The 26995-nt window shown below is 42.9% G+C and overlaps 1 protein-coding gene across 1 annotated transcript in view; it reads left to right on the top strand.

Moving 5' to 3' along the window:
* The window catches only part of GABBR2 (gamma-aminobutyric acid type B receptor subunit 2), a 502001-nt gene extending 476290 nt beyond the window's left edge, over positions 1-25711 (top strand). Inside the window, exons 16-19 of the mRNA XM_075705561.1 lie at positions 3922-4104; positions 6511-6640; positions 18462-18579; positions 25546-25711. Of these exons, the coding sequence (XP_075561676.1) occupies positions 3922-4104; positions 6511-6640; positions 18462-18579; positions 25546-25711 (597 nt within the window). The remainder of the gene's footprint in view (positions 1-3921; positions 4105-6510; positions 6641-18461; positions 18580-25545) is intronic.
* Positions 25712-26995: the final 1284 nt, after the last annotated feature.

The following is a 26995-nucleotide window of genomic DNA, read 5'->3' on the forward strand; positions in this document are numbered from 1 at the left end:
ATGACTCTGAATAGGCAACTATTCAATGATGTAGGCAAACTAGGGAAAGAAACATGACATTTTTCCCTTACTTCATGTCAGCTCTACTAATCTTATTTACTTATAACGTGGCAATTACTATACTTCTCCAGTTAAATGTCCATCTTATCCACTGCCATTTCGTTCAGCACCAAGTACCTCAGAAAAACATGAGGAAAATCCCATAGTAGAGTAAGATAGATCAGGGGAAAGAGGTTCATTGCTCTCTCCATTTAAAGGTATCGTCAAACACATAAGTTGGTATCCATTATACTGAATCCTGCTTACAGTAGACATTCTTGTTATCCAATCAAAAAATGTCCAAACATTTTTAAAACTATTATAGGTTTCTGGGTTCAAGGATATCTTGTAGAAGAGGTCTGCAGAATTCAAACATACATTATGTATATTTTTCCTTATTTTCCTATATTTTAAACAGCTATGTTTAATTATCTTTTTAACGGCCAACAGGTCTATAGTTCTTTTCAGCATACTCATCACTTCTTTGGAAGGAGCAATCCTAATATGTATTCTCTCTTCATGAAGTCATTTTCCCATGTTTATCCATGTTTATCAAACTTCCATGTCCTTCCATTTTTTTCTGCTCCATCCCTTTCAAGACAGAACACTGTGCTCACTTCTAGTCACCCACCAAGTGCATACCATTGTTGGCTGCAATGGCATTAACACATTAATTCTGATCCAGTTTCCAGTAGAGCAGCAATGCAAAATCAGTTCTAGGGGGCCAGGATTAAAACATTAATTTTCTATGTTGGTAGCGCTTTTTGTCTATTTGGCATTGACTTTTTGTAGAGTCAACGTTGACTCTCTGTCGAAATAGAAACTGCACAGATGTGAGGCAGAGACACACAAGTTCCACTGACTTTATGGCCAGCAAAAAAAGAAAAAAGCTCATCTAACCTCATCCCTTGCACAAAGTGAGCCAACAGCATTGCCCATGGATGCGTCCATCTAATCCACACCATGTGAATGAATTCATTAGCGCATACGTCCTTGTGGCAAAACATCCAGTCTTTAGCTATAAACTCCCAGATGAAGATGAGTCAATTGATGGATGGCTATACTTCTATCTTATATTCAGTTTGAACTTAGACCACATCAAATTGCAGAGCTTTTATCTTGTAACACTTTTGCCTGCTAATTTAAGAAGCCTTGTAATTACCATTCTTCACCTTTAACTTCATTTTAATGCAGTTTTTGGTCTGGGAGTTAGACACACCAGTCATTATAACCAGCCTAATTAGAATCAAGGAAATGGGGGAGAGGAGAGGTGGGGGGCTCTAGGAAGACTCAGCTACACCAGGTTACTCACAGCCTTGAGCAGTTGGGTCTTGATTATCTCCAGGGATGAACACTCCCCAAGCTCTCTGAGCATCCATACCAGCATTTGACCACACTCACAGCAGAAAAAGGTTTTTTCTGATGTTTAAATGAAATTTCCTGTTTTTCAGTTTGTGCCTCCCTTCCTTTCATTGGGCACCACTGAGAAGAGCCTGGCTCCATCCTCTTTACTCTCTCCCATAACATACTTATACACATGAATAATGTCCCCCCTCCCCCCTGGTCTCTTCCATCTCAGGGTTAAACAATCATCAGCTTCTGCTTGTATCACAAAGGCTCCAATCCTTTTCAGTATCTTTGTGGCCCTTCACTGGGATTTCTTCAGTACTCCCTTGTACTGGGGAACCCAAACCTGGACACAACACTCCAGGTGTGGTCTCATGAGAGCTGAGTAGAAAGGAAGGATCACCTCCATTGGCCCAGGGTACTGCTGGCTCATTGTTTCACTTGGTGTCCACCACAGTCCCCAGTACCTTTAGTGAAAATCTGCTTTCCAGACAAACACCCCTCCACCTGTTTGGGTGGGTGCTTGGGGTTTCTTTCTACCCAAGGGCAGGACTTGGCACTTCCCTTTGCTCAGCTTCAGGAGATTCCTGTTGGCTCAGCTCTCCAGTCTCTTGACATTCCACTGAATGGCAGCACAATCACCTGGTGTATCAACCTCTCCTCCCCTTTGAGCATTGTCTGCAAACTTGCTGAGGGTGTGCTCTGTCCCACCATCCAGGTCACTAATAAAGATGTTAAACTGTATTGGTCCTAGTGCGAACCCCTGAGGTACAGCACTAGTGACTGGCTTCCACAATCCTTTGAGCCTGGCAGCTCAACCAGTTTTCAGTCCACCTCACTGGCCACTTACTTAGTCAATACTTCATCAGTTTGACTGTGAGGATGTTATGGGAGGCAGTGTTGAAATCTTCATTTATGTCAAGAAAAATAACTCTCTCCCTCATCTACCAGCCCCGACTTCTCACTGAAGAAAGCTATCACATTGGTCAGGCAGGATTTCCCCTTCATAAATCAACAATGACTGCTTCTAATCACCTTCTTGCTCTTAATATGTTTGGAAATGGTTCCCAGGAGGATTTGCTGCAGCACCTGCCATGGACTGAGGTTAAGGTGACAAGGCAGTATTTCCCCAGATCCTCCTTCTCACCACTCTTGAACACACCTGTGGCATTTCCTTTCTCCCAGTCCTCAGGAACCTTTCCCAATCAACATCACTTTCCAAAGGTAACTGAGAGTGGCCTTGCAATGACATCAGCCAGCTCCCTTAGTCCTCAGGGATACACCTCATCAGGTTGCGTGAACTTGTTGTGTTCAATTACTCTAGGGTCTCAGGGGTCTGGGATTTCTCAAGGCAGGTTTTACCAGTAAAGACTAAGGTGAAGAAGGCATTGAGTGCCTCAGCCTTCTCTGTCTCATTTATCACCTGAAAAAAGAAATGTATTATCTTAGCATCATCCCAATCTGCAGACTTGGTCTGTAAATACATGCCAGGGACAAAGTGCTTCAGTGTCTGATCAGTCAGATCTCTCTCCGTCAGAAGTTAGGTCCTTATTTCATGCCACTGCAGCTGCATGTTGTGATGAACAAGAAGAACCAATTCCAAAATGGGGCTATACCACAAAAATCTGGCTGTGCTGTGCTTATAAAATGATTGTCCCTTCTCTCTTAGACAACTCAATGCCTTTGGATTTAGGATGCCATGCCTCTGTTCTCAGGGCAGGGAGCTCCTTCAGCTTTGTCTGTATACAAATATATATGTATGCTGCTTGGCAAGTAATCATAAATTCTGTATTCTCTAGAGTAATCTGAGCAGCTCTCTCCCCCTTGCCAAACAGCTACTAGCTTTCTCTTCTCATGTCAAGGTGATATTTTCATGTTGCCACTGAGTGTTACATCTTATTTGCTTATTTGTTTAAATTAAATATGTTTAAGGTTAACCTTTTTTTAAGTGGCTTATTTAATTTATTGGAACAGATTTGGTTTATTTGGGGTCACGAAAACCTAATTAAGTTTCTGTTATCTCCAGAGTGCAATCTCCCATGAGTTCTTTCTGTTAATACTCCTGCTTCATGCCTCTCTCTGCTTGAGTGTTACTTGTAACAGTAGGAAAGGAGAAATTTCAGATGAAACTGTGCTTGGGAAGAGAAGGGCTTGGTGGGTTGTTTTTTTCTTAAAGAAGGAATATATCCTTTGAAAGTATAAAGATATCAATGAAGGAGAAAAAAAATGTTTGATGGAATATTAAAATATATTTTTAATGTAATTAAAAACCAGTTAAATATATTTCAAATTAGTTTTTCCTTTTTTTTTTAACACTTCCTTGTGCAAAATCATTTTGGTTCAACCTGCTCTGTGAAGTTGTTCAGGAATCATCTCAAGTACTGCACACGGCAAGTAGAGCTCACTTTCCAGAATTTGGTACTTGAAAGTCAGAAAGGAACTCTTGGTTTGCCTTTCAATATTTTGAGATACAAAAGAAATAGCTGCAAAAATAAAACTGTGGATGGGTTTTCTTAAGGCTTTTAAACCTTTCAGCTCATCACACTGAGGACAAATCCAGATGCAGCCACACAGAACAGACGATTTCAGTTCACTCAAAATCAAAAGAAAGAAGATTCAAAAACATCAACATCAGTCACCAGCGTCAATCAGGCCAGCACATCTCGGCTAGAAGGACTGCAGTCAGAGAACCACCGCTTGAGAATGAAAATTACAGAGGTATTGTTTATTGTGTATACTGCCCAGGCAACTTTTTTGTTGTTGTTGTTGTTGCAATGCTGTAATCTGCTTAAATGTTGACCCCTTTTTAGAGGAAAAAATTATCTTTCCCTATAGAAAAATATTGAAATAATAGCAAACAGATTATATATATGGATAGCTAATTAATACAGTGAATACTAAGCAGGTGTGATAAAATGAAAATGTGCCTTAGCAAATTAAAATGAAACTTCCCCCATATGTTTGTAACAAGCAAATTACCCTGCTGCTTCACATGGACATGCTGAGCACCACGGAACAATAACTCTAGAAGTGCAACCTTTACATGCAGGCGTAACAGAGACCCCCAGCCCCAGGGGCAGTTAAGAGCTGTGTTTGTTCCTGTTTATGGCTGAGTTCAGAGACTGCTGTTGCTGTTATTTCTCAGCCTCTCTGAGAGTTTACCCAAAAACTTTCTAGACAGATTTTTACATCTGCCACGAAGCAGACTTAGATATTTTCTTAAGGTAGAAAAGACCTTTATGATCATGTAAGCCGACCCCTTTAGCACAAAGGCCATGAAGTTTCTTCAGTCTCTACTGACAGAAAGGCTAAGTACATAGAGTGCATTAATTCCATTAGAGCTGTAACATGCATATTTTTAATTATGTCCATCCTTGCTCAGGAGATCTCAAATGATGACAAATCAGCTTTGAAGACTGCCTGTTTTGTGAGACATAACTGACCTATATCTTACAAAAAAATTAACCTGTTCTTGCCCAGTCTGCGAAGTATTCCTATACCTTGAAGAAAAGGTATTTTATTGCAACCATTAGTTCTTCATCCAGATCTTAACTAATGACAACTGCCTAGGTAACCAAAAGGTGTTTACTCAGACTACCAAAGACTCCAAAAGCAAAAGTTATCTCTGCCTTGTTAAAGAAATTTAGTTCAGCTTTGCCAGGTCCCTTTCATGTGAAAGCCTTGCAATTTTTAATGAAGGCTCAGGTGGCTACTGGCTATTTCAGTTTCTTTATCCTACTGTAGTTTTTTTACTAAGCCTCCTAACTCGCAAGATCTCAGCCTGTGCCTTGCAAGGCTCATGATGACGATCACAGGGCAACTGAGCCATATTAGTGTACACAGGGCCCTGCTGATCTTTTTAGATTTTGCTTAAATAGATTAAATTAAATACCCAGAACCAGTAGGTCCAAATAAAGAGTTTCATTGTCAAGGGGATTTGGAGCATGCCCTACTGAGGCTAGCAGCTACATCTTTGGCTTATCTACCTTGAGTTGCTATGTCCCAGTTCTATAAGGGAAAAATGTAAATCTAAATTCAGCACTTAAAATTGAGTTAAGCCAGTAGTGAGTGGGACATACTCTGGACACCACATCCTGGTCAACTGTTCACAAAGAGCATCCCAGATTACCATTAAGATGCTTGTATCTGGTTATTTTCTACTGGGGCGGTAGCCAATTGAATACAAGTTAGCCTCTGGGGAGAGCACCCTGTGTTCAGCTCAGTGCTAAAAGCTAGGGGTGTACCAACCCAGCATTTGTGCTGTGGCTCTTCCAGTCAGAAAACATCTGTGCTTCTCTCCCTCTCCCTTTAGTCTTAAAGGATGCTTTTGGGGAGAGAGAGGACTGGGATTTTTGTTTCTTTCCCCTCCTCTTATTTCCATTTTTTTCCCTCTTGGAAAGTTATGCTTGCAACAGCAGTTTAATGCCTGCTATCAGATTACACAGTTTAAGACACAAAAGATATAAAACATGGGGGTAATTATCAAATCACAAAAGTATAGTGTTCTCAGCTCCAAAACTAAAAACTGAGAGTTGGATTTTCTTTGAAATTTCACACACACACAGACACAAACAAAAAGTCTAATAGGAGTCTGTCTCTCTAAGAAAGGTAAAAGGAGTAAAAATAATCTTTAGAAAACCAAAACATTCCTGGTAGAGTTGACTGCAGTCGTTCATATGGCTGGACATGCCCCTGCTGCCATAGTTCACTTATATTCTCTTGTATGTTTGATAATTTGATTGACTCAACAAAGTGGTTATAGCTATGTATGCCACATTTGTGTACATAAATAATAAATAGTTGAGAGGTTTTCAGACTGGGCTTTTTAATACCCATTTCTTTCTCATTCAGCAGTACATCTGAATTGCTTAAACTGTCAACTACTAAAGCTCATCCTTCTCGTATGCCCTGTGTGCAATATCACAGCTGAACGTGGTTTGTTACTTGTAGCATGATTTTTAGAGGTAGTGTTGTAGTGCTATAAGAAAGCTGTATTGGGCACAGCGTGGCAATTGCATTACCACCTGCCTTCTAGTCTAATTATAGAAAGATATGCAGTTACTGCCGATACCTGAAGCAATGACTCTTGAATTTTTAGGGATTCATACTCTTTCTGTTTTGCAGCTGGACAAAGACTTGGAAGAGGTCACAATGCAGCTTCAGGACACTCCTGAGAAAACAACATACATTAAGCAGAACCACTATCAGGATCTTAATGACATTCTTAGTATACGGAACTTTACAGACAGCAAAGGTGAGAGTTAGTAAAATCCATTAGTAACTTAACCAATCAAGATTTTGAATAGCAATCTCATTGGATTGGTTCCAGAGCACTGGGACCTTGGTAAGATAGAGCTTTAAATATTTTGTTTGCATTACAGAAAACATGCAGATTCCCATAATAAGCTGTATGGTACCCACTGAGTAGTTACTTCTCTGTACGTGTATCTTCTATTGTATGCCCTATGTGTATAATACACATGGTAAAGTGGGAAACTTTTAAAAGTGTACTTCAGTTCAAAAGTCAAGTTTTCTGTGCTGCATGGAAGGAGGAAAGTCACAGAGTGACTCAGATCTTGTGAGAGTTAATTGCACCAGCCTTCAGCAGTAGGAAGCCCAGTTTAATACATGCTCATCTGAGTAGGACGTTCATATCCTGCTTTTGGACACTGCTATCAAGCATGTAGAAGAGAAGCATGTAAATATTTCAGTGTTGGTTTGGACTCTAAATGTAGAATTGAAGGCACTCATGTATGAAAATTCTTCCCTAGGAACTGATAAAAAAGGATTTCATGATGACTGTAATATTCATAAGTTGTTTCTACTGTGTCTTTTGCATTGCTCCCTGAAGAAATATATGCAAAAGAATTGCTTCCATTAAAGCTATTTCACTTTTGGGAAGCAATAAGATCTGGTGCATAGTGCAATAAAGTGGAAGCCAGGACACCCAGCTTCCATTTCTGACTCTAGAATGGATCTACTTTGCAACTTTTGGCAAATTACTTTGTACAGCTGAGTATTACTATAATACGTGAAAAACTAGTTGCCCCATGTTGGGAAGTCATAGACTTTCATCTTTGTTGCAGTGCTAGGCTCGTGTAAGCTTGGTTAAGTGGAACAGAAACTACTCCTGTAAATATAGTTTTGAAGAATAATTTTAGAGCAACAGCAACGGTTCGTATATGCTTTTGAAGTATATTGAAATTTTGGTTGGATAAGGGCAAAATCGATAGCCCAGCTCAAGTGCATCTACACCAATGCATGTAGCATGGACAACAAACAGGAGGAGCTGGAAGCCCTTGTGCGGCAGGATGGCTATGACATAGTCGCCATCACAGAAACATGGTGGGACGACTCTCATGACTGGAGTGCTGCACTGGATGGCTATAAGCTCTTCAGAAGGGACAGGCAGGGAAGGAGATGTGGTGGGGTGGCTCTGTGTGTTAGGGAGTGTTTTGACTGTATAGAGCTCGACACTGGTGATGATAAGGTCGAGTGCTTATGGGTAAGGATGAGGGGGAAGGCCAACAAGGCAGACGTCCTGTTGGGAGTCTGCTATAGACCACCCAACCAGGATGTCGAGGTAGATGAGGCGTTCTATAAGCAGCTGGCAGAAGTCTCGCAATCGCTAGCCCTTGTTCTCATGGGGGACTTCAACTTGCCGGACATCTGCTGGAAATACAACACAGCAGAGAGGCAGCAGTCTCGGAAGTTCCTAGAGCATGTGGGGGATAACTTTTTGACGCAGCTGGTAAATGAGCCTACCAGGGGAGGTGCCTCGCTTGACCTGCTGTTTACAAACAGAGAAGGGCTTGTGGGAAATGTCAAGGTCAGAGGCCGTCTCAGGCTTAGCGACCACGATATGATAAAGTTCTCGATTCTGGGTGATGCCAAGCAGAGGGGCAGCAAAACTGTTACTATGGACTTCTGGAGGGCAGACTTTGGCGTGTTCAGGACCCTGGTTGGGAAAGTCCCTTGGGAGGCAGTCCTGAAAGGCAAAGGGGTCCAGGAAGGCTGGGCCTTCTTCAAGAAGGAAGTCTTAAGGGCACAGGAGCGGGCTGTCCCTGTGTGCCATAAGACCAACCGGCAGGGAAAACGACCGGCCTGGCTGAATAGGGAGCTTTTGGGGGGACTCAGGGAAAAAAGGAGAGTCTACCGCCTTTGGAAGAAGGGGTGGGCAACTCAGGAGGAGTACAGGTATCTTGTTAGATCCTGCAGGGAGGAAATTAGGAAAGCAAAAGCCCAGCTAGAACTCAATCTGGCCACTGTTGTAAAAGATAATAAAAAATATTTTTATAAGTACATCAGCAATAAAAGGAGAGCCAAGAAGGATCTCCATCCTTTGCTGGATGTGGGGGGGAACATTGTCACTGAGGACAAGGAAAAGGCTGAGGTACTTAATGCCTTCTTTGCCTCTGTTTAACAGCCAGACCGGTCATCCCCAGGGTACTCAGGCCCTTGAGCAAGAGGATAGGGATGGGGAGCAGAATGGAGTCCTCATAGTCCAGGAGGAAGCAGTTAATAACCTGCTATGCCACCTGGATGCTCACAAGTCTATGGGGCCAGATGGGATCCACCCGAGAGTACTGAGGGAGCTGGCAGAGGAGCTTGCCAAGCCACTTTCCATCATCTGTCAGCAGTCCTGGTTAACAGGGGAGGTCCCTGATGACTGGAGGCTTGCCAACATGACGCCCATCTACAAGAAGGGCCAGAAGGAGGACCCAGGAAACTACAGGCCTGTCAGCCTGACCTCAGTGCTGGGAAAGATTATGGAGAGGTTCATATTGAGTGAACTCAACAGGCAAGTGCAGGTCAACCAGGGGATCAGGCCCAGCCAGCACAGATTCATGAAAGGCAGGTCCTGCTTGACCAACCTTATCTCCTTCTATGACCTGGTGACTTGCCTGGTGGATGAAGGAAAGGCTGTGGATGTCATTTACCTGGACTTCAGCAAAGCTTTTGACACCATCTCCCGTAATATTCTCCTTGGGAAGCTGGCAGCTCATGGCTTGGATGGGCATATTCTTCGATGGGTAAAAAACTGGTTGGGTGGCCGAGCCCAGAGAGTTGTGGTGAATGGAGTTAAGTCCAGTTGGCAGCCGGTCATGAGTGGTGTTCCCCAGGGCTCTGTTTTGGGGCCAGCCTTGTTTAATATCTTTATCGATGATCTGGATGAGGGGATTGAGTGCGCCCTCAGTAAGTTTGCAGACGACACCAAACTGGGTGGGAGTGTCGATCTGCTGGAGGGTAGGATGGCCCTGCAGAGGGACCTGGACAGGCTGGATCGATGGGCCGAGGCCAACTGTATGAGGTTTAACAAGGCCAAGTGCCTGGTCCTGCACTTGGGTCACAACAACCCCATGCAACGCTACAGGCTTGGGGAAGAGTGGCTGGAAAGCTGCCTGGTGGAAAAGGACCTGGGGGTGTTGGTCGACAGCCGGCTGAACATGAGCCAGCAGTGTGCCCAGGCGGCCAAGAAGGCCAACAGCATCCTGGATTGAATCAGGAATAGTGTGGCCAGCAGGAGCAGGGAGGTGATTGTCCCCCTGTACTCAGTGCTGGTGAGGCCGCACCTGGAATACTGTGTCCAGTTTTGGGCCCCTCACTACAAGAAGGACACTGAGGTGCTGGAGCGTGTCCAGAGAAGGGCAACGAAGCTGGTGAAGGGTCTGGAGCACAGGCCTTATGAGGAGCGGCTGAGGGAACTGGGGTTGTTTAGCTTAGAGAAGAGGAGGCTGAGGGGAGACCTTATCGCTCTCTACAACTACCTGAAAGGAGGTTGTAGTGAGGTGGGTGTTGGTCTCGTCTCCCACAGAGTTAGCGATAGGACAAGAGGAAATGGGCTCAAGCTGCGTCAGGGGAGGTTTAGATTGGGTATTAGGAAAAATTTCTTTACGGAAAGAGTGGTCAAGCATTGGAACAGGCTGCCCAGAGAGGTGGTGGAGTCACCATCCCTGGAAGTGTTCAAAAAATGGGTAGATGTGGCACTCTGGGACATCGTTTAGTCTAGTCTACCCTTGATTGGTTTCATGTGGACTTGGTAGTGTAGGTTAATGGTTGGACTGGATAATCTTAAAGGTCTTTTCCAACCTAAACGATTTTATGATTCTATGATTCTATGATTCCATGTGCCTTTTGTTTTAGCCTGGGTATACACTCAGTTGTGTAACTTATGGCAGAAAAAAAAAGGAAGAGCTCCATAGAGTTCCCAGTGTCCTTTTTAAAATTAAAAAACAGAAGGGGGGAAAGGAGGAAAAGGAAAACGTAAATAGCTGCTGGAGGCGTGTGATTATTGGGCTGAGATCAGCAGCAAGAACTAACATCAGTGAGTGGGATGAGGCAGTTTTACCAAGTGTTTGAAAGGAACACATAGAATGTTCCACTCATGTCAGATGCTGCAGGAAAATGATAAATCATGAATAATATTTCAAGCAGAAAAGATACATTACATTGTGCCAAATGCCCATCTGAGTTTGGGTATGAGAAATAAAAATGATCGTCAAGAGATATGCTGGGTATAAATTTAGGACGGGATGCTTCCCACAGCAGGTTGCACTCCATTAGCAGTATGATGCTGGCAAAGAAATCAAGGAGAAAATATAACCTTTCTGCACTTACTTGTGGCTATATCTACAAAAGACATCGATGCCTAACTGCTGCCTTATGCACCGGCATCCAAGATTGTCTGTGTTCCTAAGTTTCCCTCCGTATAGTTCCCTAACTTCTACATTTCTGCTGCGGGGCACATATTTAAAATCACCTGTACATACTGAACCTTAATGTACTGAGTAGTTTGGAACTATGTACTATCGGGATTTACAGGGTAGATATTATTCTGCATACTGAAGTTGCTGGACAGTTTTCTGAACAGACCTACCACACAAAGGTCTGCACAAAAGAGAGGGAAGGAAAAGAAGGATATTTTCCCCTTGGCCATCTTTATATTGAATAGGTTAAAGCATCCATTCACCTGGGAATGAGGAAGGCCTGGATCCCAATTTGCAGCAGGTGTTTGAAGCTTGGTCCCACACCTGGTGGTGAATGCCCAAAGCATGTGTGTATGGAGTATCCTGATCCTGACCTGAGTGACATCAAATATTCGGACTTCCAGGCTCTGAGCCACCATGCTCAACAACCCTTGCTAGCTTTTTTCTGTCCCTCTGTTTCCATTTCTTCTGCCTCTTGTTTTTTCTCTTTCCTTGTTTCCCTCTCCCTTAACTACTTGTCTCAATCTCCTCTGTATTTCTCTCACTGCATCCATTCCCAATAGTCAACCTATGTGCTTAATTTAAATTTTCCATTCCAATCAAAATAACAAGGCTTTGGAGAATTCATGCTGCTGAGTCACTGCTGCTTCTGTGCAGATGCAAACAGACATCACTTAAATGGTACTTAAAAAAATTCTGGCCCTTACGGCTACAGGAAAACTAACTCTGACTGACATAACTATGCTTTCTGTAGCTATGTATTTCATGTAACTTTCTGTAAATGAAAGTACAGAACCTTGAAATTATGCATCCCCAATGGTACTTGACCGAAGCTTTGGAACTGTAAATAATTTATTAACATGACCTAGAAGTGACCATGTCTCTCACCTCCACCACGCAACTGGGGAAGCCAGTCCGATGTTTTTAAGGTGATGACAAGGTTTGTGCCTACCTTGGACCTTGTAAAAAATGTGAGCTGAGAGAAAGGGACAGTGAAGAGAGATGCTAAAAATAGCAGCTGACTTGGAGCTAAAAATCATAGCAGATCATTTGCCACATTTGGATTGTGGACATGGCCAAATCCTATGTCAATCTTCTTTATAATAAATACTTTGCTGTTCTGAAGGAGTTCACACAGAGGATGCAATGTAGTATATCCCCATTGCTATTGCTTACACAGAATCAGGGCACCGCACTTCAGAGAACAGATAATAACGTAGGACTTATGCAATGCATCTTGAATAAGTCCTAATCAAACTTTAATGTCATAGTACACTTCAGTAGGTTTCTGATCTGTAAAAATTGTCCAGAGTTAAAATTCCTAACTCCTATAGCCAAGTGCCAGAGGAGGTTATTTGATTCTTCCCTTCCTCCCCCACCACCCTCATTTACATAAAAAATGGATTTAGGATAGAAAAGTTAAATTACTTTAGCCAAAATAGGCACAGCTGTGCACTCCCATAACTGCCTGACCTCAGGCAAAGTTTCATAACTTTGGAGTTCCTGGTTAGTTATTAACAGCAACAGCTCCTGGTGTAGCCCAGGAGCTCTTTGCTGGCATGGGGACTCCTTCTTTGCAGCCCATTTCAATTCAGTATGTCTCATTTAAAGAGAGATATTATCCGAGACACTCATCTCTTGCTCACAAATGCATAATGTCCCTGAGACATCTACAGCAATTGGCTATGTAAGAAAAGCAATTAGGAAATGCGGTTTGTAGTTTATGGTTTGATTGCTTTTTTTTAATGCAGGCTTTTGTCTGCGCTGCTAGATAGCTTTGTGTGGTCAAGCAGTTCTCAACGTGCTCCATGGACTGCAGCTCTGGGACCTCAAATGGCTTCTCCAGTTGAATTTAAAAGGGCATCCCCTTAACTTCATTTGATACATTCCTCAGATAATTTTGGGTCACTGTGTCTGCTAGCCACCTCGGCTCTGTGCACAGCACAACGTTAGCTTCTTCCCCAGCTTGCTGTTTGCAGGATCTGGTCACCTTGCTGGAGCAGCAGAGCTGCATTACAGCCTGGGTTTGAGGCAGGGATGGGCTGTGGGTGAGACCCACGCTGGGCTCGGGCGGTTCCTGTGACTGGCAGTGTCATTCAACAAAGAGAGCCGAGCTTGGAGACACAGCCGAGTTTTCCAGGCTGACATTTGGAAAAAGGAGGACAAATGCCTGTAACTGTGGTGCTGTGTAAAGACGAAGGTTGTGCCGCACAGCTCCAGGGAAGAAATACCCTGGCACGGGCACAAACCAGAGCTTCCCAAGAGGGCTCCCTGCACCCATGTAGCCGGCATGCCAAGAAACGGGAGCGACTTCGTGAAGGCAGAAGTTATTTCTACTGCTCAAGTTCCTGCAGAAACAAAAGTTACAGAGGAGAAAAATACAGAGGGAAGATACTATGTGGTTTGGGGGGGCTGCATAATTTGCTACACTTGGAATCTTACTATTTTACTCTATTTATCTTCTATTTAACATTTTATTCCATGAAATTATTTCAACATGAATGATTCATAGATTACAAGAGTTTCATATAAAGCCAAGCTCAGAAGAAATCCTGCAGAAGAATATCCATTTATTTCTACCTTTGCCAGTACATTTCAGAGTAGCATATTAGGAAAATTAATGAATGACAGCCATCCTATGGAAAGTACATAAGAAACAGGAGACAGCCTTGCAAGTGTCCCCACTTATAAACAAACCCTTTTTGCAAGTCCTCTCTCTGCAGGCACCCTTGCTTGCTCAGAAAGCCTTTTCTGTTTTGAGCCAGAAAACAGTCTTTACTCATTGCTGTAAACGGACTGGGAGCATTCGTTCGCATGTCAGGTATGCCTACATACTGTCAGTTCTCACCCCACTCCAATGTTTCCTAGTGTTAGTTTTTCCCCATGTAAAAGCAGCTTAAAGAAAAACAGATTTGAAAGTCATGTTGCTTGTAAATGCAAAGCATCACATTCATCTGTGATAGAGGGGGAAAATATTACTTCTATGAAGTTAGTGTGATTCAAGCATTAAGCTTGAGATTGAAACCACAGATTCAAAGGAAAGGCTTTCAGAAATAACTCCTTTAAAGGAAGGCTGGTTTAAAGAAAGGACATAGTTCATTTTATCCCTTGTGTATAGAGATATATAGAGATATGTATACTAGTTTCTGTGAAGCCTAACAAATGGATTCCAATTCTGAAATTGGAGGTCATTTCTATTTCAACGGGGAGACCAAACTGCCAGAGGTTCAGTGTCTGCCCTTCCTCGCACAGAAATGAATCTGTAGTAAAGGGAGTTTCTTCTCATTTAAAGTAGTATACATCAGAGGAGAATCTTGCTAGCTCTTCTTTTTTAAAATCTTTCTTTCAAAACACAACTGTCAGAAGTCATGATTTAGACTGCCTGGTGCTGTGCGCTTAGTTCAGGAGAACTTTTTTCTGATACACCCAGCAGACAATGTGATTATTTCAATTTTTCCTTTCATTTTACTTTCTTTTCATCCTATTCACATGAAAAGCAGGAACTGGCTAGTCATGTTTCACAATCCAAACAACAGAACTGTGAAAAATTACAGTAGATTTTAAAAATCTACCTCTAGCTTTAAAGTTTCCAGAGTTCTTTAGTAAATCAGCAATGTTATCTCTGCCAGCTCTTATAAGTCATTATTAAGCCACACTTGCTTCTTTGTGGAGCATAAAATATGCTTTCTAGCAAAGTGAAAACAACAGTGGAATTGAAAGATGAGGGGGAAGAGCGGTTCTGCCATCTAGTTGTAAGCCATCAGAGGAATATTGCCACTAAAGCGTAATGATGAAGATGTTCAATAAAGCTGCAGTGTACAAACGTCAAAAAAACAAGCTTCTAGTTAAAGAAATACAGTTTCTAAAATCTTGGAAGAAACTGCAGCAGTGGCAGTCACCTGGTGTTTTCTGCCTGCAGCTGAGCAGGAGTCATAAAAATGCCCAACGCGTTTAGGCCAGCCCAGTTAATTTTGGCAGCACGACGTTGCAGAGCGATGGTACGTATGGCGGGTGGGAAGCGAGCGTCACCCGTGGCAGAGGGAGAGGTGAGCAGCTGGGGGCAGTGACCTCCTCGCTGAGCCTCTCCGCGGCCAGCATCGGATGTGCTCCGGCAGCTCAGAGCTTTGTAATTGGAAGCTGTTTCTCTGCTGCAGGTAGGCAAAGATCCTGAGCTAAAGCCTTCTGGCTCTCACTGACAACCAGGTAGCGGGTTTTTTTTTTTTTTCTAATGAACCCATCAGTAAGTGCCATGCGAGGCCCTTGAGACCTATTTATCTTTTTTTCTGATGGTTTCCTGAATGGAAAGTGCTCAGGCATCACTTACCCAGACTTCTGAGTTCCGGTTTGGGATCTACAAAGGTGAAAATTACTTAGAAAGTGTTTCTGGCTAATGTAAATTCAGTTTTGAAGGTAGGTAGATCATCCCAGTGCAACTTAGTCGGTAGCATCTGCGGTGACAGACAGTACCCTGAGAATGAAGGGCATTTTTCAAGTGGCATACTTAATGGTCAGAGGGAGAAAAGATGGGGAAGTACTAAAAGCAGTGCTACACTTTCCAGGGGAAACTGGGAACTCAAATGTTTGCCATTACCCTTAATTTATTTTCTTTCAGTTGTTCACGTATATAAAATCAGTTTCCTCCAGCCTTAAGTTTTTTAAGTGCATATGCTAATAGTGTTTTTTCTTTAAGCTCCAGCTCCTGGAAGCATATGACTAAGTGAGAATCTTGCTTTTCATTATTTAAATGAAAGGTAAATGAAAAAAAAAAAAGATAGATATTCTAGTTTCCGTAGCTGCAGAATAAAAATCTAACAACTCCTCTCCCAAAAAACTTAACAAATAAGAATTACCCAACTTTCTTGTATTTTGAAAGAAGCAAAGGAAAAAAAAAATCTCAACATTGTGGCAGTTTTACAAGGATTTTGTCTGTATTTTATATATATACATTAAAACTTGTATATGGTAACCTTGCATACAGAAATTTATGCAGTGTATTAAGGGAGAGTCATCTGCAAGAGTGGTAGAAAAGGTTCTATTAAGAATAACACACAGTGATACATGGGCAGTTGGTGTTGAGGGGTGAGTAGGCAGAGAATATATGATTTCTGTCCTACTTTAAACTAACCCCCCCCCATCTTTTTGACAGGGACCACCTCCTTCTCTCTCTCTCTCTCTCAGCACAACCGAAAGCACAAGAAACACCTTTAGGGGCATACAACACAGATTAATACATGAAATCACATACTCCTGAAGCCCAACAGTTGCATATTCCAGTGATTTGTTGAAAAATTGTATCTTCAGTGGCTTTTTAAAAGGTTAAATTACTTATCTTGGCCAAAGGAGTTGGAACCCTAAAATAGCTAAATAACAGACCTTTTCCATCCCTGATTACAAGGATTACTCAAATTTTAACTTTGGTCTGTATCATAAAGTCAGCAGTTTTCATTGTCACCTTAGATCAGCTCAGGATTGAATGTTGGTTTTAATCATGGAAATAAAAAGTGTTCTTTTGTACGTGTCTGTTTATAAACATCACAAGGCTTTTATCCCAATGTCAAGCTCAATATACGTAGAAATGCGATATATGGAAAATAAAAACTGAACTCTTGTGACAGCAAATGCCACACCAGCAAACTTCAGGGTGCCCTGAGATGATGAACTTCATTGCTTATCTTAGCCACTGTCAGATTTGACTCTTTGCTGTCCTCCCTTCACATCTAAACCATCACTGGATCCTGTCATATCTTCCTGTTAAGCACTGTCTTGCTACAACTGAATTCCTTAGCTCTTTTTTACTGACATTTTCTTGCCCCAACAGAAGCTGCTTCATGTGTTCTGGTCACCTCCTTTCTCACCCAGACCCTTCCCTTCCATGCAACATAAGTGAAAAATCTTCTCTCCTGCTCTTCCGAGCTACAGCGATCCCGCGTCTGCACATTTTTGCATCCTCACCTATTGACTTCTTTCCAATTTCCCTGTTAGATTTTTCACAGCAGAAAGTGAATGCTGCAAAATAATGCCGGGGATGACCACGCTGGGAGGGCAATTATACATGTTGGAGTTTGCCCTCAAAACATTCCTGTTTCTGCTTCCAGCTTCTTTCCTCACTCTTTGTTTCTGCTGCTTGTTTTGTCCCACCAGTGCTCATCAATAACGCATATATTCCTAACATGCTGGGACCTGAGCATTATTTGAGGCCTCTGAGCATTAGTAGAACAGAAAAGCAGCTTAAGCCTTCAATACACACTGCGTTTTTCATGCTATTTTCATTTTCTTTTCACTATTTTCCTGCTTTTCCCCTCATACCCATTTTTACACTCAAATCCTCCAGTGTCTTTTTCAAGAATTTACCTTCAAGTCCTCTTCCATGCTGCCTTAATGCCTGCAGCAATCACTGTTTCTCTGTGTGTGTGGCAAACAACTGCCGGTGATGGATTTGGAGCTGCTCTGTAATTATTTATGAAAACTGTGCACTGTCCTCATTACTCAGATGTTTTCCATGTGACTTTATTTGGCTTAACACAGTAGGAGACTTTGAAAAGCAGGCAGGAACAGAAAGGATCCTCGGCAAAGACAGCCGCCTTAAAATGGCTGTGTTCATCCACGTTTCTCAGGAGGACCGATGCCACAGGCTTCAGCACAGCTAGCCAGGGACTCCCGGGACTCCAGGGGGAATCAAGTGAAACTACCTATGGGGAAAATGATGATATTCTATGTTATCACTATGCAAAAAAGAGGAAGGCAGGAGAAGGCTTAATGAAATCATTAGCTGTCCTTCCTGCAGACAGCCTATGGACCAGTGCAACTGATATGAATCATAATTCCGTGCATTTAGCATCATTTAGATAGCAGATAGTTAAATGATGGCATTTAATTGGTATGCAATTGCAAGAGTACCAAGGTTTCATACATCAATGAGATTATAGTTTTTTCTAGGAGAAGACTTAAATAAGAGGGTTTTTTCACATGAAAAGATAACAATTTTTGAGTGCAAGATAATATGATGGTGCGGTTATGTTAATTTTTTACACAGCCTAAGACTAGGTGAGAAAGCACAATAGGGTTACACAGAGGTGGGCAACAAGGCTTGGTTTGTGGTTTGTTTTTTTTTAAAGAGGGGGAAGCAAAGGAAGGACAAAAGAGGTTTTGTCCCTTATCTGTTTCTTCATGGTAGTTCCTATGAAGGGGCACATCATTGAAAGCATAAGAGTACCAAAGACTCAGAGGGAAACCTGAGACTGTATTGGAATATAGGCAGAAAGAGTTTACTCTGTGGCATTATGAACATCTGGGAAATTTTAAAATGAAACAATTTAAAAATGGTCACTTGGTCACAGTAAAGTAAAACTGAATGTGTTGTCCATCCAGATGGTGAGAAAGCCATTTTGAAAAATCATCTTGATCAAAATCCACCAGCACAATGGGGCTCATCAGACCCTTCCAGAACAAGCAAAGATCCTATAGAAGACATCAACTCTCCAGAACAGTAAGTATACACCATTGCATACTGGTACAGAAAGAGGCACCACTTGCTCTCTCAGGTATGCATGTGCTTGGGTGAGCACACTTTCTATTGTTTTAGCCATAAATTCCATCCTGGACACGAGCTGCCTTGCTGATAAGATGTTAATTTAAATTATTATATTTCATCAAAAGACATATTTCTCTTTTGTGCATTTTTGTGGGAAGACTGTCACCTTTCAGCCAGCCCTAGCTTACAGAGAGAGCCTGGCCCATCAGCAACAGAAGGTGTGAATGGCACCTCCTGAAGCACCAGTGGGCAGCAACATTGTACTGTGATGCCTCCCTGCCACCAGCTCACCATCCCCACCAAGTTTAGAGTATATCAGGGGCACTAGATCCTACAGTGCCCCAAAGGCAAACATACTTCTTTTTTCTTGTCAGAAACATCCATAACATGATGTCTAAAGTTTCTGTAGAGAGTTACAGGACAAGCTGTGCCCAACCACCAGTGTATATTAAGGAGAGAAGAGGATATACATATGTGCACACACATGTTATGACTGTTGTCAAAAGTCCAAGTCCTTCCACACACCAGCGAGAGGGGTTCATGGTGTACATCATAGCCATTTTGTTCTCTTTTGATCTTAAGCTAGATGAGAAATTAAAAGTCTGAGGGCTTTTCAACAGTCCGTAGCAGCTGGACCTGAGTTTTGACATAGGAAAGCCTGCACCAAGTAGTTTCCCTTAGAAACAATGTCATGGCTACATGGAGAGGATGGCACAAAGCACTTGCTAGATTCATGGAGGGGAAAGAGTCTTATGGCATCAGCTTTTCGCTCGAGGAACCTATGCAATAAACTCACGTACTACCCTCTACCAGCTCAGCAGGGCCCGCCATGGGCCAGAGCTCAGGAAAGCGCTGTGCTCATTTGTCCTTGGATCAGCCATTTCCCCACGGCAGCCCAGTTACACGGGCACCACTTCATCGGGATCTGAGCTAACAGGTGTCAGACTCCTGTTTTGTACACGGGCACTTAAAAGCTTATTTAAAAACAGAATAAATTAAGCAAATTACTAGACTGAGTCACATTTTTAACATCAGTGACAGCAAACCTGATTTCAGATAGCAGTTACTGCCTTGTACTACCTGGTGCAGGAAAACACGTGGATTTCTAACTCTGTCCTTGCACTCAGAAAAAAACCCAACACGAACCTGCACAAGAGGTAATCCACACACACACATATGCACCAAAAAAAGCCCCCCAGTAGCTGAAATATCTGGTTATTTCACAAAAGCAGGGCTTTCACTGAGAAAGCTCTTGTGACTTTATGGGGTCAGCAGATTGCTTTAATGCTTAGCTATTAGAGGTCTGTCTTTTTCCAGCACCATTTGTCAGAAATAATGTACTGTGAATGCAGCCTCATCCACAAGTGGCCCCCTTACATTAAGAGAGATGCTAAGAAAAACACAGACATTCAGATAACCCAGTTGTCCCGATACAGATTTAATACAGGAAAAGAAAAACATTTGGTGATGACAGAACCTCCTCTAGGCCAGTGGTAACTGATGAGAAGACTGAGATCTCCTAAAGGTCTTAAAGAATGGGTCAGTACAAATCTGAACAGTTACTGCCATTTATGGAAAGCAATTAATAAATTCCTGCTAAATCGAAACAGTGTCATTCAGCACTTGCACAGCTGTGACTGCGCCTGGTCCAAGGGTCAGTGTCTCCCCTGAGGATGCGTTGGCAGTTTGGGTACAAGAGCCACCCCCCCCAGGCACAGTGGACCTGCCAAAGAGGAGAACTGTAGCTGTCTTCAGGACTGGGGTTTTGTGATTCCCTCTCTTTGACAAGAGGTTGCCTCTTTCCAAGCTTTGTGCTCTTTAAGAAAATCCTTCTGCACACATGGGCTTTTTTCAATTTGTCTGCAAGTACTTCTAGCCTTCCATGGTTATGAAATATTTCATTTTTGTCAAAAAAAGCCCCAAACAGTTGAAGATAAGCTGTAGTTTGTGCTTTCTCTTTCTCATTTCACTGCATACATAGCAGTGATAGATAGTCACACAGTCTGCTGAACCTATTTCTTGTTCAAGAACACAAATCTCAAGGACGTTAGTCCGAAAAAGATCTCTTGTCTTTGCAACCAACCTATGAAAGGAGGGCATTAAGATAATAATTTGCCTGCAGAAAAGTTAGCTCTTTAACGGCTATGGCAAAAAGAAGCATCCCAGCTTCCTGTTATTGACAGCACTCAGGAAAGCTGACATCTTCCAGTATGAAAGTTCTTGTAGAGTGCAGAAGAGAGTTTGATTTGGGATTTTTTCATTCTTTCTAGTGCTACATTTGACTAACTGCAGGTGTGATCCCTTATTCTACAGTTGTGTCCAAAGTGAAGGCACAGCAGTACGCACACACTTCAGGCTCAGTAGTGCAGGAAGTTGTTTCACATTTGTTGATGGGGTGATGTTTCTATTGTCTCAATCAGAATGTGAAAAACATTTGTTTTAGGCTTGGTTCAGATTTAGAACACAGCACCTACAGAAAATGCAGTCTGGATGACTGTAAAGCAGCCTTAGAGCATGAATATAGATGATTCACTGTTCACTTTGCCTCTTACACCCTTTCCTGCTGGGCAAGACCCAGTGGGTTATCCATAGTGCCATGTAAAATTTGCCATACCCAGTCAGACCATCAGACACGAGGAGCAAAAAGTGGGTACTGGCTGCTTTCTCTCCTGTTCACACTGGCTACACAGTGTAAATTAACCCTTCCTATAGTAGGAAAAGCAGTGCTGGTGCACAAGCTCAAGCCCTGCACTTTGATTTTCCATGGTGCTTCTTAGCGTACTCCCTAGCACAGCTGCATCAGTTGTTTAGCTCTCCCGGCTAAAGCTCAGGCGCAATCTGGTATTCGGAAACCCCTATTTGCGGGGAGCTTAGTTGCATGGATGGAAGCTGCACCATGCCAGTTCATCTCAGGTCCAGCGGGCAGCCTGAACCAGTTTAGAATAGATATAATAGTTCATTTCCCAGTAGGCTTGAGTGTCCCTCACACAAAGTCAATTCTTTCCTGCTGGGCAGTCCTGCTTACTTATCTAAAGATCACATCAGTCAGCTTATCTGCACGACACCACATGAATACATTTAATGGGATATCTTCCGTGACCCTTAAAGACATTCTTCTGTGCACCTTCATTCCTGAATGGTGTCCCATCTCATCAGTGACCTACATTCGGTGAATTATTTTTTGGCACCGCTAAAATTTATACTGTTCTCATTTTAACAGCAACAATATGTAACAGTCTTCCAGGTCTCTGAGTAAAGGTGATGATAGATTTCTGCAAGACCACACTAAAACCTGCCATGTTGATAGACTATTTCCTATACATGGTCATTTTTTTAACCTTCAAAGCAGATAATCGCTGTGTAACCCTTGTAATAGAAACCACCTTGATTTTTTTTGAGCTAAAGCTCTGCTTTTAGCAGCATTTAAAAGACAGTCAAATACCCTACTGGAGCCAGTTATGTCAATTTTAGTAACCAAAAATTCTCATCAAAAAAAGTTGGTTATGACTGAATTATTGCATTACAGCCATATGCCTCAGCATGAACATGCCCCTGTTATTCAGTTTCTTCACTGACAGTGGTTCATATTAGACTATCTATGATCCTACTCAAATCTGACATTAAAATAAGGTGGATTTAGAATGGTTAGTTTACTTGCTAGTGCAACATCTTGCTTTATTGTAGCCTTTTAGAACTTCTCCAGCTTCCCAGCAGTTGCTAAAAATCAACATTAATGGGCCAAAGAATCGACTGAAATGATCCCTGAATGCGTAGACACAGTTTACACACTCCCGCAGATCTTCAGATGTTTGACCTGATGGGTGGCTGCTCTGTGTGTGGCACCAGCTTTTCTTTCCATCTCCTTCAGCGGTTGTCTATGACTCTTTGATTCTAAAACCACTAATACTAACCATTCCCTCCCCAACATACTTGACCATATATATGCTTTGGCATATCTATATTGTATGGACAACTCAAAACAAATTCATAGAATCATAGAATCATAGAATACCTTGGGTTGGAAGGGACCTTTAAAGGGCATCCAGTCCGATCCCCCTGCAATGAGGATCTTCAACTAGATCAGATTGCTCAGAGCCCTGTCCAACCTGACCTTGAATGTTCCAGGGATGGGACATCTACCACCTCTCTGGGAAACCTATTCCTGTGTTTCACCAGCCTCATCATAAAAATTTCTTCCTTATATCTAGTCTAAATCTACCCTCTTTTAGTTTAAAACTATTACCTCTTGTCCTGTCGCTACAGGCCCTACTAAAAAGACTGTCCCCACCTTTCTTATAGGCCCCCTTTAAGCACTGAAAGGCTGCAATGAGGTCTTCCCACAGCCTTCTCTTCTCCAGGCTGAACAGCCCCAACTCTCTCAGCCTGGCCTCATAGGAGAGGTGCTCCAGCCCTCGGATCATTTTGGTGGCCCTCCTCTGGACCCACTCCAACAGGTCCATGTCCTTCTTGTGCTGAGGGCCCCAGAGCTGGACGCAGTGCTCCAGGTGAGGTCTCACCAGAGCAGAGCAGAGGGGCAGAATCCCCTCCCTCAACCTGCTGGCCACGCTGCTTTTGATGCAGCCCAGGATACGGTTGGCTTTCTGGGCTGCAAGCACACATTGCCGGCTCATGTCCAGCTTTTCATCCATCAGTACCCCCAAGTCCTTCTCCGCAGGGCTGCTCTCAATCCCTTCATCCCCCAGCCTGTATTGATACTGGGGGTTGCCCCAAAAGCATTGACAAAATGTGGCAGGGGTGGGAGAAGGGAAAAAACAATGGTATTGGGGAAAAAAAAACCTACAAAGAGTGAGGCAAGGTACAAGATTTACTTTTGCTTAAGGAAAAAATAGCAGTTTTGTTTGGATTTTGTTACTTTCTTTGTTTTCTTTTGGTTTTCCCCCTAAGAGTTTTGTCTAAACTCTTAATTGTGTGCGAGTCCCCAGGCTACAGTCCTCCCCCCCAGTTCCAGGAACCAAGTTTTCAAGTGAAAGTAAACTTTAAGTACAGTTAAAACAAAATTTGCCACCCACTGCAGCCACCATTGGCATAGCCAAATAAACATGCTTTGTCTATGGTATGGCTAACACTGAAACGGGTGAAAAAAAATCCCATTCACTTGATTATGCAACTGGATTCTCTTGGAATAGCTTCAAAAAGCTCTTTAATGAGAAGTCTGTAACAGCTGAACAAAGTAAGCATTTCCGCTGGTGGGAAAATAAGCACGGGCAATTCTGCGTTTGACCCTGCAATGAGAGACAGAATGACAATCCGCAGCGTCAGGCTCATAAGCATTCAGCACATGGAAGCAGCGAGCCATGCCACCTCTGCATTCCTTGGGAGTGAGGCATGATTTTATTGATAGTACCAGAAAGAGTTGGGCACAGTAGCAAAATAACAATGAATGGATTTTGTATAGTCCCAGGAATGCATTGGCAGCACTACAGTGATCAGCACTGTGGATTAATATTGCATCAGGCTTTTAAAGGGAGTTTGGGGAGCAGGGGGAAATGAGAAAGTTTCCCAGCTAGGCAGACTACAACTATTTCCAATGCATCTCTGTGTAAACAAGCCTGTTTGTAGTGGAGAAACTAAAGAGAAGCAGCATTACATTTCTTCCTGTTCAAATTTGAAAGCTATACTGCTTGGTCCCCGAGCAGTGCAATGGATGCCTTGGTAGCTCTCTCCACTTCCTAACACAAAGCAAAAAGAAATGAAATGTCATTTGAATCAGAAAGGCTGTCCGAAGGCAAGCTTTCAAACATACGCTTCTTAAAAAGGCCTGTCTATACACAGTCATTATATCAGATAACAGGGAAACATAAATTTAAAACTCTATTGTACCGATACAATGGTTTGTATGAGCATTTTTCTTCTGGAATCAAAAAGCTGGTCTTCAGTTCAGCTCTGTCACTTTGACACCTGTCTTCTCTTAAAAAAGTCCCTCTGTGTTTCAAGAGTGAATGTTTCCAAATGCAGAAGCAATCCTGGTATGGTAACATCTTAATCACTGAAAACCTCAACTGGATTTTGATTTTGTGTAAGATGCCAGTAAATCCACGGCATGGGTGTAGCAGAGCCCATGTCCAGAGCCCATGGCACTGTCCTCTCCAAGTAGAGGGGTTAGTTGGGCTATCTGTGAGCACAGTTTAGCGTCCTGTAAAAAAAAAAAACAAAACACCAAAAAAAGAAACCAAAACAAAGCCCCACCAGTTATGTCAATCTGCTTGGAAAATTGGATACAGGATATTGGGTTCCTAAATACTGTATTTTGGTGTAGGTGGTAGGTTAGGCTGCTTTTTGAGTGCCAACTCCTCAGGCCCACAGCACTGACTGTGGGAACTCAACAGCATTCAGCACCTCAAAAGCACAGACCTAAACTGCAAAGAGGAACTACTTGGAAAAGGCATTCAGTCCAAATTCCCTCCCTCCCTCCGTGCACGTGTGTTTGCCTTAGCTGGCATTGCAAAAATGCCATCCTTACTTCTCACATCCTTGTGCTAAGCGATGCACGGCTTAAAACTCAGCCTATGACCTCGTGCATGTCTGTGCAGTTAGCCGGGGCTCTGTATGCAATAGATCACTTTGCAAGGGGCAGGGGTTGCTAAGCCATATGCCCTCATTGCACACTTAACTTTTTCCGGTATCAGCAGGCTAACAATTACTCTGAAAGTGCCTGGGAATTTCAGAAGGTTGTGGGATGCTGAGAACTGCACCCTTAGATTCCTTTGTCATGTCTAGCCTGTCAGAAGAATTCCCCAAGGGGAAATAACACCAGCGCGTGTAATGCTCTTGGCATTAACCCTCTCTATCACAGCGGCAGGCACAGAAAATATCCTTGCAGCAACCTGCAAACGTATCAAGCATGTACTGTATGATATTTTCCCCTTGGCTAACGCTCCTCTCTCTCTGTCTCTCTTGCAGCATACAGCGTCGGCTGTCTTTGCAGCTGCCCATTCTTCATCACGCCTACTTGCCATCCATAGGAGGAGTTGATGCTAGCTGTGCCAGTCCGTGCGTAAGCCCGAGTGCCAGTCCTCGGCACAGACACGTGCCACCCTCCTTCCGAGTAATGGTTTCGGGGCTGTAGGAAAGGGAGATCGGTGCTTCCTGAACTGCTTTTAAGTACTCAATGACTGGACTAAACATCTGACCTAGAACTCTGCTACAAACATATAACATTGGCTTTTAACGCAGAGGAACTACCGCTGAGGCCGTCATCACAGGAGTGCCCGTGTAACTCGTGTGGGAAGGCAAAGGAGAAGGACACAAGGAGTTTGATCTGTAGCCTTATTCATGGAATTTTTATTTCTTCACATAGAAGTCACTGAAAAATGTTTCTTCCCAAATTTCTACTAGCAGCAAGGAGGCGGGGAAATACGGATCTTGCAAAAAAGACACTAGGAAAAAAAAAAAAAACCACTCAAATGTCACTGAGCTTTATGTGGCTGCTGAGAACATGCAATTCTATACTGTATCCATGTAAGGAAAATACAATGGTTGAGCTATACCATATTTATTGAAATAGATACACTCATTTTTACAAGAGTTGCGTTAAATTGCTGGAAACATTCTGCACTGGTTAGTCTTGCTTGTTTTCACTTCAGGGATGATGTTCGATAGGAAAGGAGGATTGTGAGAAATGATTCCTTGGGTGTCATTGAGACTCTGCAGTGCTGTGAGCAGGGTCACCTCTAACTTGCAGCTGTACGTGAAACCCAAGCAGAGGCTGAAGCTCCAGCTCTGAGATGTCACCAGCTGGAGGGTTGCTGGTTGGAAGCGGAGCACTTCACCCTTCTCCAGGGATGATGGTAGTGACTGCTGACCACCTGCAGCTTCATTTTAGCAAAGTTTCTGCACCTATTTCAGAATAAACACCACCAACCGTAATGTACTAAACTGTCTGGAAATGTCCTAGTGCTGGTAACTCAAGAAGCTGAGGACAGACGGGTAGTAAAGTCTTAATGTCACAGGATGGATTGTTTTTCATAGTTTGTTTGAATTATGTCACACATAATTACAATAAAATTACTTTAGTGGACTTGGGGGGAGGGGTTAGGGCACAGCACTTTGCTGCTGCAGGCAAAGCCTGCAGAGCACATAGATGTAAATATACACTATGTTTGCTTTGTACCTGCGTGTGTGACAGTTGTAGCGGATAATAGAGAGGACAAAACAAATTTACCAGTAGACTATTTTATCTGAATCCTAAAAGGACTGTGAAAAAACGACGGTTTTTATACTTTAGCTCCATCCCCTGGACCAAAGTAATTGGGAGGAATGATAGTGGCATACTGTCTGGACCAGCTCTGGAGCCAACCCCTCGGGCACAGGTGAGACACACATGCAGCTTCTTTTTCCAAGGGACTGGAAA

Source organism: Pelecanus crispus, chromosome 2 (assembly GCF_030463565.1).
Source record: "Pelecanus crispus isolate bPelCri1 chromosome 2, bPelCri1.pri, whole genome shotgun sequence".
In the NCBI taxonomy this organism is placed as follows: domain Eukaryota; kingdom Metazoa; phylum Chordata; class Aves; order Pelecaniformes; family Pelecanidae; genus Pelecanus; species Pelecanus crispus.